The sequence below is a fragment of the Nymphaea colorata genome, chromosome 2 (genome assembly GCF_008831285.2).
Source record: "Nymphaea colorata isolate Beijing-Zhang1983 chromosome 2, ASM883128v2, whole genome shotgun sequence".
NCBI lineage: Eukaryota > Viridiplantae > Streptophyta > Magnoliopsida > Nymphaeales > Nymphaeaceae > Nymphaea > Nymphaea colorata.
In genome coordinates this window covers 32,517,982-32,534,621 of record NC_045139.1, presented here as the reverse complement: position 1 = coordinate 32,534,621, position 16,640 = coordinate 32,517,982, and the positions used below count along the sequence as shown (strand labels likewise).

Here is a 16,640-nt window from a genome sequence, read left to right as displayed (position 1 = left end):
AAAGAGTAGGCTCCATCACACTCTCCTCCCCCCTATAAGGAAAAGTTTCTTTTTCCCAAAAGTAAGCTTAGGAGTAGTCGGCCTAATCAGGAAATTTGCAAAATCATTTGACAAAAAAAAACAAATGTAATATCAAAACACCCAAATGCCAAAATCAAACACATAGACCAAATTAGCTGTTCAAATTGGAAAAAAAAACGCAAGTGATCTCTCCCAATCAACGCCCAAATCCCAAAATCAAACACATAAATAAAAAATCTCAAACCAAATGCCCCAACAAAAACGAACAAACTCAAATCCCAGTCATTGCCTGGCTGAAAGACACCTTTTGCAGCCTGCATTAGTTTCATGCAAATCAACTTGGATTACAACTTTGTTGCCAACTCTAATAAAAACTTGAATTAGACAAAGCGATCAAACTCCCATCCAATGGAGGTAAGTACAGAATTGGTATTTCAAAACCACTGAACATCCACAAGAACACTGATGAGTTGTGCTTTAAACTTTGATATCATCAGAAGACACTCAAAATGTAAACAGAAAAAAATACTAATAATAAAAGAATAAAAGATAACGACTCTTACAAACCCTTGAAGGATATGCTGGGTCATCAACCGGTCGTACCTGCGGAAAGAGAAGAGACGGTGGACCCAACCATTGATTGGACCAAAGCCATGCGAATATGCGATCGATCAAGATACCCACATCCACTTTGACTCAATTGGAACGTACCAATTCCTAGTCCTCTTTCTATCCTCTGGCTCCAACCATTTTGCCTACATGAGTCTACGTGGATCGTTTCAGAACCAACCAAGGTTTTTGGATGGGTGTCGCTTGCTCCAACCGAGCCTGGGAACTTCACCGGGAACTTCACTGAACTCACTATAAATCTCACGAGTCTCACCACATGTCAGATGGTCTGTAATAAACTCACAGTTTCCACATCCATGTTGCATCTTTTCCATGAAAAGTTTTTGTCAATGAAACTTTTTCTGATGCATAGTGACTTACCTCTTATACATTTACAATCTAGTTCTGTGATTGTAGAAAGGCCACTCTCCGGGTGAGATTTGAATCAAGATGATAAGTCCGAATGTATGGGTCCAGCAACATGCATGTGAGCCAGCGATTCCCACATTTAAACAACAAAATCAGCCTTACTCGTTCTCAAATATTTTGTACATTTCATAAAAAGTAGTGCACATGTAGAACTTCCATCTTATCTACCATAACATTAAACACTCCGGATGATTCTAACGTAATCACAAAAAATAATTCTTGAACTATGATTGCATTGAAGGACTAGCCTGTCTCAGATCTTCAATTTGTGCTCCAACTCCACAATACTCTTCAATTTGTGCTCCAACTCCACAACACTCTGGATGCATCTGGCCTTTAATTTCTCCAAAAGCACCTACTCCTACCATCAACAACTTGAAACAAAATGAGAACAAAGCAAGCACTAACCTAGAGGAGTAAGAACCTAACTCTAAGCTAGACCTAGTAAATATTTTAGTTTACCTTCTAACAACATACTTAAAACAGAAAAAAACCAAAATAAACCTACTCTCTAAACTAAACTAGACTAAGGGTAGATGGCAACTGAGTGTAAACAGACTTAGATGATGAACAAAGAAGCCTAAATGACTTTAACTTAAAGTTGTCCCACACACACATTAGCTGAACTCCAATCATACTTAAAATCAGAACTCAATTTTGGTAATTTTGAAACTTGATTTGGAAGAAGACGTTGAGATTCTGCTGCAAGCAATCTATTCACATAAACTATGCAATCACCAGGTCAAATCAGATTCCTTGCAAAAAAAATTAAACCCAGTTAACTATGATTTCTTTCAGTTCTTAAAACACTATTACACTAGATATGCCATTGAAAAGCAGGTTGAAGACACCCAGTTAAAGATGGAATAATGGTTCAGGTTAGGCATGTCTTTCTTAAAATAGAGGAGATGATGGAGCATCACAAGAGGTTTTGTGTATTCAATTAATGTACTAGTAGCTTGGTAATGGAAGGGCCAACATTTTTTCAAGACCAAAGGGGGATTGGGTTAGTTTCTCTTACACCCGAAAGACCAAAAAATATAACAAGAGATGTCAAGCCTTTAGTTTGAAATAGTTCATAAATCATCCATTAACTCATAAGCTTGAGTGCTCGTGTTGTGCAAATAATATGAGCATCATTTTTACTCACAGTACCATACAAGCATCAGGATCCATTTCACATCAATGTTGTTGAATCTCTAGAAGGGATCTCCCTTAATTTCCAAAATATGAACATAAAGGAATGGTCTTCAGCATCTTAGGAAATCAAAAAGAGGAGTAGAATTGACACCAAAATCGCACATCTGCAAAAGATTGTCGCATTCAATTTCTGCAAGTTCAGCCATCATGCCTTTCATTTCTTGACAGATACCTTTTGCTTTTTCATTTCTTTTCTTTTTTTTTTCTTTTTTTTTCTTTCATTCTTTTGCATTTGGTTTGCCTTTTGATTTTATTTTTCAGGCTGACCTTCACCTTTGAGGGAATACCTCACCACCCCAAAGGCTACTACGAAGCTCCACCACTTTGGTGGTTATATGTAGTTTTGTGACGTATCCAACCCGCTTCACCTTGCAGGCTTTCAACGATCCAAAAGTTCATAAGTCGTTATCTTCTCGGCATAGACATAAATCAGCTATATGCCTACCCGGTACTCTTGATTACCGACCTAGAGGAACAACTACACAAGCCCCGAGCCCATCCCTCAACTCTCATTTTGCTACCTGTCAAGATTTTACAAAGCATCACGGCTTCTCTCGTAGAGTATTCTCCTGCTAAATCCTTGCAAATGCTTAATTAGCGGAGTCAATAGCATTTCCTATTCTCGACTTTCTCAGCTTCATAGGATTTTTCCTCATTGTTCATACTCAGGATTTTTCGAGTTTTCCTCTTCCATTGATTGACAACAAAAATTTGAAATTTTCTCCTATTACTCGAGGATGTACTAAAAATAAAATGAAGGCATATCATTGTGTGAAAAAATACTTCTAAAACATTTTTAAGCAAGATAGAAAAGTTCTGTTTTAGAAATGATCTTGACATCAAATGGAATATCTCTTTCGAGGTAGAAACACTTTTCGCTCTAAAGAGAAGGGTGCTTGCAAAACTAGATGGGTTGACTAGGTAAAAAATGAACTACATCAATTCTCTTATGGGCAGTGATGAAAGGTGACAGATAACATGCTAGATCAGATAAGGAGTTTCAGATCCAAACGAACAGCGATTTAAATGCAGATGCCTGAGCCTGAACTAAATTTGATAACCAATCTATCAAATCTGAATATGATCCCAAGTACATTTGATGCTCTAACTAAGGCTTTCCATTGAACAAAAACGTGCTCCCATAAATGATATCTAATTTTGACAAAGAATTCCGTTGGTCAAATATTATGATGTGTGAGAACAAATTAAATACAGTCAACGGTATCAAGCAATGAGAACAGAATCAGATGCCAAACATGCTTTGACAATTACATGTTTGGCTCTTCCGAAAGACCTATTGTGATACCTCGAGAGGCAACCATTGAAATATTGGGAAACGGCTTCCCAAGAGTTGATATGTATTGCTGTCCTCCTAGTAATACAACTGGATGAACCTGCACAAGCCACAAATGTCAAAAGATTAATGTGACACAAAGGAAGCATGACAATGACAATACCATCCAGATAAATAAAATAATACTGAAATTACAAAATCTAAGTAAACCAATCACAAGTAGCAGTCAAAAATATAAAGCACACATACATGGGCATTTTGAGGAGCACAAAATACAAGTGATCAACAAGGAGAAAAAAGAATTAATGGGTAAGCCTAAAATTGAACCGACAGATTCCAACCTACTCTTTGTCCTACTTGATTCAACACCAAAAGAGAGACACAAACTAGGACACACACAAAATACTAAAAGCACCGGTTCGAATGGGTATCATCCTGAAAAAATTAGATATGAGACAGTTTGGCATGTTGAAGGCCGTTCCCAAACATGGATGCAACAAAAGCAACAACCAAACTACCGGTGTTTTAGGGTGGGGAAATATGAGACATGATAATTTAAAAAACAACCAAGGTTTCCCATTGCATGTTCTAGAATGCATTGGCCGTATTGATACAACAGAAGAAAAAGGGGGCAAGGTGAGAGACAATAAACACCACAACTAAGAAAGAGGCCAAAACGAGGAGTTCTGCTTTCCTCATTCAACAACGGGACAAAATAAAGAATGAAACGAAAGAGAATTAACTGAACAAAATGCAAAAGTATTAACCAAGAATATTAGCTAAAAGAAGAAGAACATCAGACTGAGATAGCAGGAATAAGAGACGGAGAGAAAGCATGAGAGAGAGAGAGAGAGAGAGAGCGCACCTAGCAGCTGGGGTTTTGCTACTGCAGAAAAGTGCTCTAGGGGAGGAGGGGGAGGAGACATGCTGCTGCACTGTGGTGGAGAGGAGGAGGGGAGCTGCTGCCGCATGGTGAAGAGGAGGATGATCCAGGGAACCATTCACGAAACGTGCGAGCCTAACGGGCAGAAATTTTTGTGAGATGGATTGTTACGGTAAGTGCTTTAATTAAGTAAGATACGCGGTTTTTTTTTGGACGGTGATGAAGTGTTACGGGGAAGGCCTTGTATATGTTTATGGAAACATGGATAAATGTTTTAATTTATTTTCAATTTTATTTAAATGTTGCTTTGGATCTGAACTTTCTCTGAGATGAATTCTTCTTTTGCTTCGTGTGTTTAAGTTTTTGGCTTGTAATTGCTTTAGTTGCCATTAGCACATTCAATTTAGATTTGATCCAAATTATGAAGGAAACTCTGGAACCATTGAGAATCCGGTTCGTTTTAGACAGAACTGGATGTGGGTCATGTGTTCATTGGATTTTCAGTTTGAGAGCTGATCTGACCATTCAAAAATTAGATTATATTGGGAAATCAGTAATCGGTCCAAATACAAGTTGCTTTTCCAGATCTGAAGAAGAAGCTAAGAATCGCTTGGGGTCAAAACAAAGACCTTCCTTTGACCTAGATCCATTTTGGTTGGCATTAATTTGGATCCATAACCTAACCCGAGTCTCTATCTTAGATCCAATAAAGTGTTTTGGATCAGATTGTGGTCTATATCCAGACATTCAAACTCATACCCTCTTCCATCTAAACTGGATTTGTAGTTCTCGATCCAATCAAGTGTATCTTTCTAGATCCAAATAAAGAACCATGGGTCAAAAGTGAGTCGGAATCTGATTTTCTCGCGACTCGGGTCCATTTGGTTTAAGATTGAACTTGGATTTGAATATGGGTTTTGGATTAGACCTTGAACTGAATTGATCCAATAAAGTAAAATGGATCGTGTTTGGGTCATCTAGGGCCCCAAAGTAACTTTAATTGGAGCTTACTGCAATAATCTCGCCTTTTCCAAATGAAATTTTAGTTAGGGAAACGTGTATAAAACATCAAACCATTAACTATATATTATGATTGTTATACATAAAGATTACTATTGCTGTTGCTACTAATAATTTGTTATACATCCCGCATGATTTGTTATCTATTCTAATAATGTGTATATATATATATATATATATATATATATATATATATAATCACTATATATCTGTGCAAGAAATTTCCTAGGTCAATATATATACATGTAGATATATACTTGATCAATAATATATGTGTAGGTATATTATATATATATATATATATATAGAGAGAGAGAGAGAGAAAGAGAATATGAGGGGTGATATGTCATTGTTACATGTATCATTTACGAGATAAGTGAGTTATTTCTCAGGTATAATATGGCAAAATTATATTTTTCAAGAAAATCTAAGGATTTTTTTTTTAAATAAAAAACTTAAAAATCCTAAAAATTAGGTAAAAAAAATAAATAAATAATAATAATAAGACACTGGAAAATGATTAAATAAAATCATACACATGATAGGATGTGAATAAAAAATAGTACATTGAAAGTAAATAATAGCCATATGTAGGATTTACAAAATAATAAATCTTGTTGGTCCCCATTTTAAGCCCAATCTACTCATTCTCATGATAAGAAGGCTGAGTTAATGAGTTAATGCCATGGGTTAGGGTTGCGTATGGGAATATTACCTTGCACAGATCCGATCGTCGCCCTTTTCTTCTTTTATCATCATCCACGTTATAGTGTTCGTTGGTGAGGGAATGAACTAAACTAGCGTGCCAAAACCTCTTGTATCTGCTGTTGTGATACGATCCTCCGTTTTGTTTTCATATTTTTTTTACTTACGGTTTGTGCATTATAGGATTGTTTTTTGAAACTTCGCTCTTTCCTTGTTTTTCTCCTCTTCAAATCATTGCTGTCCACTGCTTTGCAGGATCTGTCGGCCTAAGGTATGTTTGTTTCTCCTTCAACCGATGAGAGAGAGAGCGTTCTTCCGAACTTTCTTGGCTTTCTTGTGCTTTTCTTTTTTCAAATCAAGATATGGGGATTCTTGTGAGGAGGCGTAAAAACCTTGAAAAAATGTCCCCAAAGACAAAAAGAATTATCTTTAAGAGAAAACTCCTGATCGTGTTAATATGAGAAGGGAAATTATGAACTGTTTGAAAGCTAATCAGTCTATCGTGTGTCTGGGATATGGACCTATTCTTGCGATTGGGAAATGTAAAAGTACATTTTCCAGCGTCGGTCCTCATATTAAGGCCGCGGCTAAGAGTGCTTCTGACTTCTTCGGTAGGGTTTAAGGGTGATGTTCACCGGTTATTGTTAGGATGGACTGTTACATGGACTGTGTTGCAACTGCCAACTAGGACTGCCCAACAAGTTGAATGACACGAGCTCGACTCGTATATTAAACATAATTGAGTTGGAGACTAAACGTGAACTTGACTAGCGAAATCAGCTACACAGGCTCAGGAACGTTACATAAAACACTATCCTTTTTATATATCCAAATCAACAAGTCTATAATTTTGGAAAAAAAAAAATGATGGTTGATTTATGAGTTGTGAGGCTGCGCTTCTCCAAATACTCTTCCAACTATTTGTCTTCAACATCACTATTGCTTTTGAAGTATAGAAACGCTCAACCTTCTGTCCACCTTTATACAAGCAAACCGAAGTTAGGGGTTGATTAGCATTCTTAACTACATGTTTTGTAATAAAATGTAGGTCTTTTATATCTCAGGTTCTTGTTCTTTTTGCAATGGATGTGATTATGTTCCAAAACCTAGCAAGAGGCACTGAAATCACCTGTAGAAATTTTGTAAACTCATTGAATAGCACAAAAAGAAAAAAGCTTGAACTCAATCAATATCTGCATAGGCGCGTGGGACTGATCGCTGATGGAGAGGGAGAGGAACTTACTGGATGACGCGGATCATCCAACATAGGGAAAACACCTCTTACTATCATAGATTGCCTAGCCTGCTCACGCCATGGAGAAACAGGGGTTACTTCATAAGATTATTTCCGCACCAATGAAATAAGCCACAGAAGAGCTTGACACAGAAGAGCTTGGAAACTAAAAGAAACAAAGAAAAAAGTTCTAGATCATTTCAAGAAAATAAACGAACATCAACATATGGACGGAGAGAGACAGACAAACTAACATTGGAAAAAGCATAGCCAATGTCAACCACGCAACATAAAACAAATTTGTTTCCACATATGTTTCCATTCTGATGGAGCTCCCATTCTCTCCCTCTCTCTCTCTCTCTCTCTCTCTCTATGTGTGTGTGTGTGTGTGTGCGTGTGTGTGTGTATATATATATATATATATATATATATATAGAGAGAGAGAGAGAGAAAGAGAGAGAGAGAGAGAGAGAGAGAGAGAGAGAGAGAAAGAGAGAGTTGCAATATGCATTTTCAAGAAAGACTCAATAATAGTTAATACCTCGTCAAAAAAACAGTTCCTATTGAACAAAGTAACGTTCGATAGATTACTTCATAAGATTACTTCCCTCTAAGAAACAATCAAGTCAATGACTAAAGCAATACTGACATACCTCAAAAGCACCAGCAAAGCTCCACCGCAGCTGGTTTGTTTTGAGACGTAGTATGACCACAGACAGTATAGTTGGTCTGTATTTCGCAATCAATCTACACCGAAATGAAAGTATTAAAGACCTTGGATAAGGCCAAACATGAGACACAATACTAACTAAACAAACCTGACTGAAGGACCAAAAAATGCTCACAGTGCTAAACAAGATTCTAAAAGGTTGTACAATGACCTTGCAGATCTTCTAGATGATGTAAAGCAAATTCTCATCATGTTCTTGCAGTTTTCACATATAGATCCTAGAGCAGTTCCAATCTATGTACATCAAGCAGGAACGCATTGTTCCTTTTTAGAATGCTAAAACAGTTCAAGCAATAAAAATAATAATTTGGGGAATCATAAATGTATGTATGCTTGGGTATTTATAATGTATGTACGCTTATTGGTTAAATTGGGCATTCTAAGGCATGTACTTTTGTCGCAAGGGAGATGCAATGAAAGGACTGTCCTAGTGAAAAGGGGAGGGGAAGTCGAAGGTAATGCACAGTGACCATGAGAAAGGTTGCTCCTCAAACTGACTCGGCCTGGCAAATGAATATAAACAAAATTGAAGAGCAATCATGTTATTTGCCTGCTCCCTCATTGGCCTTGGCAGTTTCATCGGCAAGGGCGCAGCCAATTGTAGGGTCAAAGGTGCTGGAGGTGTAACTCTAGACATGGGATGCCATCCAAGCCTTGGGAAACATCGCTTTTGCATACTGTAGCTGATTGAAACCAAAATACATGTAAGCTACAAGTATGCCTGCTGATTTTTCTTCCTTCTTCATTGCAGGAAAGAAGTCATGCCTGCTGATTTTTCTTCCTTCTTCATTGCAGGAAAGAAGTCACAAAATAATAATCTGTTATTGTGGAGATGCCACCTACAAGCAAAAAGGTTTAGGCTTTAGTTGGAGTCTGCACTTGTTGATACTACTTGGACTGGAGATAAGAAAACCGAATTCTGGCTAGAGACAACTCTAATGAAATTTAAGCAGCATTCTTGTGTCGCTATCGGGAACCTGATAAAAATCTGGCAAAACCATAACATGATAACGAATAAACAAAATAAGAAAAACAACAGAAGGACAAGCACATACCGATAAAAATTTGCAGCTGCTGATTGAGGGCTCTTTATAGCTCAATAACCTAATTTGTGCTTGAATTTCTATTATTAGCGGGCAGAGACACATGTTTTCCTTGTGAATCTAGAAGGAAACATTGTAGGATTGTTATATATAGACCCAGTTAATTAGGTAGAGGTGGATGATCAACTTGACTCTCCACCCTGACGCTCTCGAGCCACAACAGATTATTTCCAAGCTTCTTGGTAGCAGCCTCTAGCCCGACCCTTAACAGCAAAAGAACTCACGCACACATCAAACAATGCCCTAATCCCCGATTAGGGTAGTCCTTCTCAAAGGGTTATTTGAGTCAAAGACTGGATAGATACATTGACCCACAACGCAGGACTTATTTATAACGCCAACACCGGGTCTACGAGGCAGCTATGGTCCAAGATCCCGCAACTAACAATTACTTCCCACTTTGAAATACACCTTCTCCTCAAGGCATGAAGAAAAATTTGGTGATTGCGACAGGCCTTCCTGCACTTGGACACCTCATTGCCATGCCTTGAATCAAAATCTGTATGGATCATATAGTGATTACTATCCAAGGACCTGATAACACTATTCTGATGTATATGCCTTGCATGCAGAGATATGCTATCGGACTTAGATAGCTGTTGGTCAGCTACAGAACGAATGCGTTTCCAGAGAAATAGCAGTTGTAGGACCACCTTTGAATTTTCTGCCAGACTGACCTCATGTAGAAGATGCACCTGATCCGTTTCTAATTTTTCTCCGTATAATTGTCCTTTGTATTTGATCAAAAGTGATTACAGTCAAGCCCAACAAGCATCATTATAAAAAGAATCATTAGTACAAATTTCTTCTGTTCTTTTACTCTCTAACTTTCCCAATAAAATATATACTAACCTACCCATGAAGAGATCCACGGATGGATGTGCTAAGGAGACATCCCATCTCAAGAGCACCCTTGGATTATTGGTATGGTTGTATTTGGGAGGCTGCCTTTATAATAGTGAACTGCACAAAGCCCTTTTCCCTAGTGAAAGCAAAGACACTACCCCTTGGATGGCCATATACCAGTAAAGTCTGTTCCACAGTAGCTTCCATGCACTGAGCTCATGCTCCCACACCCGATATGAACTTTATAGAAATGAGTGACATGAAGTGGGTAATAGTTTTATGTTATACTGATGGCAGGAATTCAAGTATGTTCCTTAGATTCAACTCCCATCCAGGAACTGATCTCCTCCAATAAATGCCCCAAAACTGCCTTTCTAGCTTTGGCATCCAACGCTGAAAGCAACCTTGAGGCTAGATGACATGAGGACGACCTGGGCAAGTGTTGTATCCCTCTTAGTTCTTGCCGCCCCCCAATCTTCAACAAGTTTAAGGACACTCGTTAACTCCCAAGAACGTTATGTCCATGCAAAAGGGCAGTAAAAGGGCATGATAAACTTGTTAATATCTTAAATACTGCAGAACTGCATCATGGAGACACATGAATTATGTCTAGCTATCAACTGCTGCCATCTTTTTTCTTCTTACGAGATGCAAAGTTTTGGACCACCTTCCTATTAAGCAAGTTCTCCTTTTGATAGAGGTTGTACGTTGTACCTGCAGGGCGCAGTCTCACGGCCCTGGCCCCTGGCTGTAACTCGATGTTGTGATCACTAGCTCTTGCTGGTGGTAGTCCTCTTGGCGCTTCAAATACATTGCTGAATTCCTTCAGCAGCTCCTCTAAGCGCTTGGGGTTGATACAACCTTGCCATCGTCGACCCTCTACTGCGTCAGCTGGTTCCAGATCAGACGCCACCAGCAACATTAGGGATGCAGCCTTACCTTTTAATAGTTTAAAAGGTGCTCCCCTCATTTTGATCAAAATGCATCCGCATGCCTATGAAATCCGACACTGATAGCTCTCAACAGCTATCGACCCTTGCGCTCTAGTTTGTCTAACACACACACACACAAGTGTGAAGCCCAACTTCAATTCTTTTCCATTAACTCTTAGGGTTTTAATTCCCCTAGAGAGATTTATATACATGCGTATTGATAAATCTTAGAAAGGATTATGTTTTTTGATTAACCTCGAAATCTGCCCTAACTCCTCTTTATATAGACTAGAGGAGAGTGAGAAGATACAAGAGAACCATCTAAAGGAAATGTTATTACAAAAGTACCCTCTTAAACTTAAAACTGAATATAAACACATCTTAACACTCCCCCTCAAGTTGGAGCGTATATGTCAAATAGGCTCAACTTGGAACAGCAGCTTTGGAATGGTCCCCTTGCAAGAGCCTTAGTAAAGATATCAGCTGTTTGCCCTGTAGTTGAAATGTGTGAGGTACTTACAAACCCCTTTTGAATCATGTCTCTGGTATAGTGACAATCTACTTCAACATGCTTGGTTCTTTCATGAAAAGCCGGATTATTAGCAATAAACAGTGCAGCTTTGTTATCGCATAACAATTGCATAGGAAGAGGCACTTCGACAGTAAGATCCAACATCAGGGATCTAACCCACATAACTTCAGCAGTAGCCTCAGCCATAGCTCTATACTCAGATTCTGCACTTGATCTGGCAACCACTGTTTGCTTCTTACTCTTTCATGTAACCAAGTTGGATCCAATAAACACACAAAATCCAGTGGTGGATTTTCTGTCCGAGGGGCATCCCGCATAGTCGGCATCAACATACACAGATATAGTGAGTGAGGTACCATTCTGAAAGAAGAGTCCCGTTCCTGGTGAATTCTTTAGATACCTAAGAATCATCATAGCAGCATCCCAATGAACTTTCTTGGGCTTATCCATAAATTGACTCACTCTGCTAACAGCATAGGCAATGTCAGGTCGAGTAACAGTGATGTATAGGAGCTTCCCAACAATCCCTCTATACTGTCTCGCATCAACATCTTCAGTATCATCATCATACAAGCGGGTATTGATATCCATAGGCGTGGATGCAGGTCAACACCCCAGCATCCCTGTCTCTTGCAAAACATCAGTAACGTATTTCCTCTTGCACATGATAAGGCCCTTTCGATTTCTGGCAAACTCAATACCGAGGAAATAACGTAGTTCACCAAGGTCCTTAGTGACAAAGTGTTGTCCAAGGACATCCTTGATGTTGGAAATCCCCTGATCATCATCCCCTGTAACAATGATATCATCAACATAGACGAACTATCACTGTACCTGTAGAAGTCTTCTTGACAAAGAGGGAATGATCTGCCGAAGAACGTCTGAAGCCCTCATTCTCAATATTCTCTGACAATTTCTGAAACCAAGCTCGAGGACTCTGTTTCAGACCATAAATCGCCTTTCGCAATCTGCACACTTTCTGACACTCCCCCTCAGCAACAAACCCTGGTGGTTGCTGCATATACACTTCTTCATGTAAGTCACCATAGAGAAAGACATTTTTGACATCAAGCTGTGATAGGGACCAATTCTTGCTGACAGCCACAGCAAGGAGAATCCGTAAAGAAGCATGTCGTGCCACAGGAGAGAAGGTATCATAATAATCAACCCCATAAGTTTGGGTATAGCCTTTAGCAACCAGACGAGCCTTATATCTGTCAATGCTGCCATCCGCTCTGTATTTGATAGTAAAAACCCATCTGCAACCAACAATGGCTGCATCAGCTGAAGGAGTAACAAGTGTCCAGGTGCCTCTAGACTGAAGAGCATCCATCTCTTCTTGCATAGCTGCGGTCCATTTTGGATCAGAGAGAGCATCCATGGGAGTCTGTGGAAGAGCAATAGCCGACAGACCCTTGACAAACTGTCGGTACATAGGAGTGAGTCTATCCATGGATAAATGACCAGAGATAGGATGCAAAGTGCAACTGCGTTTGCCTTTCCTTTGAGCAATGGGCATATCAAGTTCATTAGGAGCATGAACATGCTCGTGATATTCTCCTATGTCATCATTACATAAAGAATTGTCAGCAGAGTTTGTGTCAGGAATTACCTTGGGCGTGCTGGGTGAAGGCACAGGTGCACAGTGAGCAGGCGCAACAGGTTTAGTACGACGTTGGTAGACAGCCCCAAAACGTGAATCAACTGGTTTTGGACAACTCATGAGAGGTAGAGGAAGATGGACTTCATCATTCAATTCAGGCGCCCTTAATTGAGTTCCATTTGGGGAGAAGAAAGAGGTTGACTCAAAGAATGTAACATCAGCACTCACATAATACCGACGAGTAGAAGGATCATAACATCGATATCCCTTTTGAGTGCGGGAATAACCAACAAAGATCGTTTTGATGGCCCGAGGAGACAACTTATCTCGCCCAGGACCAAGCAACTGAACAAAGGCAACACATCCAAAAACACGAGGTGGAACAGAAAACAAGTCTCTGTCAGGAAAGAGGACAGAGATAGGAATAAGGTCTCCCAACACAAATGACGACATACGATTAATAAGATAGCATGCCGTGAGAACAGCATCTCCCCAGTAAGAATGGGGAACATGGCTATGTATGATAATGGTTCTGGCAACATCAAGAATATGACGGTGTTTCCGTTCAACAACCCCATTTTGTTGGGAGGTATAGGCACAAGAGGTTTGGTGGATGATACCCTTATCCCTGAAAAATTGTTCTAAAGAGGAAACACAGAACTCAAGAGCATTGTCAGAGCGCACAATTTTGACACAAGTATCAAACTGAGTCAGAATTTCATTGATAAAATTTTTGATTACATGACCCACTTCAGATTTATTCTTCATAAGAAAAACCCAACTAACACGACTGTGGTCATCGACAGCAACAAGATAATATCGATGACCTTGAAGATCAGGTGTACGACTCGGGCCCCAAACATCAAAATGAAGTAACTCAAACACGGAATGGCTACTTCTACTGGGCCGCGGAGGAAAGGATGACCGATGGTGTTTGCCCAACTGACAAGACTCACATTGAAAAGAAGACTTAGGAGACAGCTGAGGAAGAACATGCAGCAGTTTCTGAAACGGTAGATGTCCAAAACGTAAATGCCAAGTATAAGCCGAGGATGAGGATGACCCTGAAGAGGTAGACCCAGCAAAGGGAAAGGGATGCACTAGCCTGTAAAGACCTCCCTGTTCACGGCCACTGCCAATCACCCTGCCCGTCAGTATATCCTGAAACACAAGAGAAGAGGAGTCAAATATCGCACGACAGTTTAAATCTCTGGTAATCTGACTGATAGACAGTAGGCTATGTGGGAATTCTGGTGCATGAAGAACATGTTGCAACGGCAATGATGAAGTAAGTTGGACCTCTCCATGTCCAACAACTGGAGAATATTTTCCATCTGCTAGAATAACCGAGCGACCAGGTGGAGTAGGGACATAAGAAGTAAACTGTGCCTTGTCTCCACAGAGATGTGTCGATGCACCCGAATCAATGAGCCAATCTGTAGTGTCAGTAGCAGGAGTATAGTCAGAATACATACCAGACGAAGACGCACTGGCAGCAGTAGTGATAGTAGAGGTGGTCGGATCAGGAGCTTGTTGAGTTCTATCTCCAATCAAGTTTCTCAACTGAGAGATAATATCATCTACACGTAACTCACTGGAGGAGACAGTATGCTGAGTCTTAGGCTGCTCTGGAGAATCAGTAAATACAGTCTGATTTGCAACAGCTGGACGACCATGTTTCTACCAACACTTATCCACAGTGTGACCAATGCGATGACAAAACTGACATACTGGGCGCGAAGTCGTATTGCCACGACCACGGCATCCTCGTCCTCTGGCAAAGAGGGACCCACCTCTGCCACGAGTAGCAAGCATAGCAGAAGTGGTATCAAGAACAGTCGACGCAGGGATTGAAATTCTGCTTAGCCTACTATAAGTCTCATCAATAGGAGGAATCGAGGGACTAGTAAGCATCTGATTCATAAACAGAGTCTAATCCATAGAGAAATACCCCTACCATAAGCATACCTCTATATGCCTTTTGTTGTTCACACTAACATGCAGGAAAGTAGCTATTTAGTCTCTCAAACATGGACTTGAGACTAGAATAATAAGTATGAAGAGGTCGACCAAGTAATCCATAAGTCTGGTCGGCTGGAAGAGGCAACAACAGAGCTGACAACGCTGATCAGACACAAGCCGACGAAGAAGAACGAAGAGAGAGATACCAGAGACGACAGCGAAGACGCTGAGAAGAAGATCAGCGTGTAGAGCAGCGGTGGAGCAGCAGTGAAGAAGAAAAAAAAAAAGGACACGGCGGCGGCAGGCAACTCTGCGAGACGAGCGCAGGCGAGCGGCGGGAGACGAGCTCAGACAGCGGCGGGAGACGAGTGCAGACAGCGGCGGGCGGAATGGCAGCGACGGGCGGAGATGGCAGCGGCGAGCGGAGATGGCAGCTGACGCCGGTCAGGCGGCGGGTGGCGCCGCTCAATCGGCGACGACGCACTGAGGAGGAGGAGGCTGGAACTCTGATACCATGATAAATCTTAGAAAGGATTATGTTTTTTGATTAACCTCGAAATCTGCCCTAACTCCTCTTTATATAGACTAGAGGAGAGTGAGAAGATACAAGAGAACCATCTAAAGGAAATGTTATTACAAAAGTACCCTCATAAACCTAAAACTGAATATAAACACATCTTATTAACACGTATCAAGGGAGTGGGTGGACTTATTACAATTTACAAGGCCTAACTGCTGACCCGACCCGCGAACTCCTGTGAGTGTTGAAATAGAACAAAACAGAAAAAACAGTAAACGTAAGACAGTGTTAGTTCAGCGCCTAACAATATTCCCCCCTACGGAAACACCTTATCCTCAAGGTGTGAAACCCGGGAAACGCCTGAGAATCTCCTCTGCAAGTTCCCAGGTTGCTGGTATATCCTCACAATGAGTCCATTCTATTAGCCATTCTGTGGCGTAGGAGCCATTGTTGCCTTTATTGCGGACGCCCAGACGTCTGAAGGGCTGAGCAGTGGTCTGGTCCTCCACAATGGGAGGAGAGGTTACTACATCCTGGTTGGGTGGGTGGGAGCAAACCTTCAGTTTTGAGACGTGGAAGACAGGATGGATGTTACTTCCTTCAGGGAGAGCTGCAGTTCATAGGCTAGAGTTCCAAATTTTCCTAATGATCTTATAGAGGCCAATGTAACGAGGAGCCAATTTGTTGTATCCCTTGTTTAGGCAAAACCCTGCACCGTGTGTAGGTCGGCGCAAGTATACCCAATTCCCTACCTCAAAGTGCTGCTCACGATGTCTTCGGTTGTATTGGAGTACCATTCGGTTGCGAGCTGCTGCTAGGTGCTCCTTCAAGTCCTTAAGGACTGCATCTCGACACCTTAGGCGAGTGTCAACTTCTTGTTCCTTGGCCGTTCCTGGTTGATAGCGTCTGGAGGGGGCTTGCCATAGACAGCTTCAAATGGGGTGGTTTTTGTAGAGGAACGCCAGCCGGTATTATAAGAAAACTACGCCCAGGCTAAATGATCTATGCATAGTCGGG

The 16,640-nt window shown here is 40.6% G+C and overlaps 1 protein-coding gene across 8 annotated transcripts in view; it reads right to left on the bottom strand.

Moving 5' to 3' along the window:
* The window catches only part of LOC126409786 (uncharacterized), a 69,913-nt gene that overhangs the window by 21,436 nt on the left and 31,837 nt on the right, over positions 1–16,640 (bottom strand). For 2 of the 8 annotated variants that reach the window (XR_007572512.1, XM_050076123.1), the window contains one exon: positions 8,219–8,964. The exons of 1 other annotated variant lie outside the window; for it this stretch is intronic. Coding sequence is in view for 4 of the 7 variants with exons in the window: in XM_050076123.1 (XP_049932080.1) it covers positions 8,868–8,964 (97 nt within the window). In the remaining 3 variants the exon portion in view is untranslated. Of the gene's footprint in view, positions 1–1,051; positions 1,421–3,565; positions 3,654–4,418; positions 4,569–7,052; positions 7,291–7,404; positions 7,465–8,048; positions 8,143–8,218; positions 8,965–16,640 lie in introns of those variants that run through there. 5 more of the 8 variants (XR_007572513.1, XR_007572511.1, XM_050076127.1 and 2 more) reach the window with 5 other exon arrangements.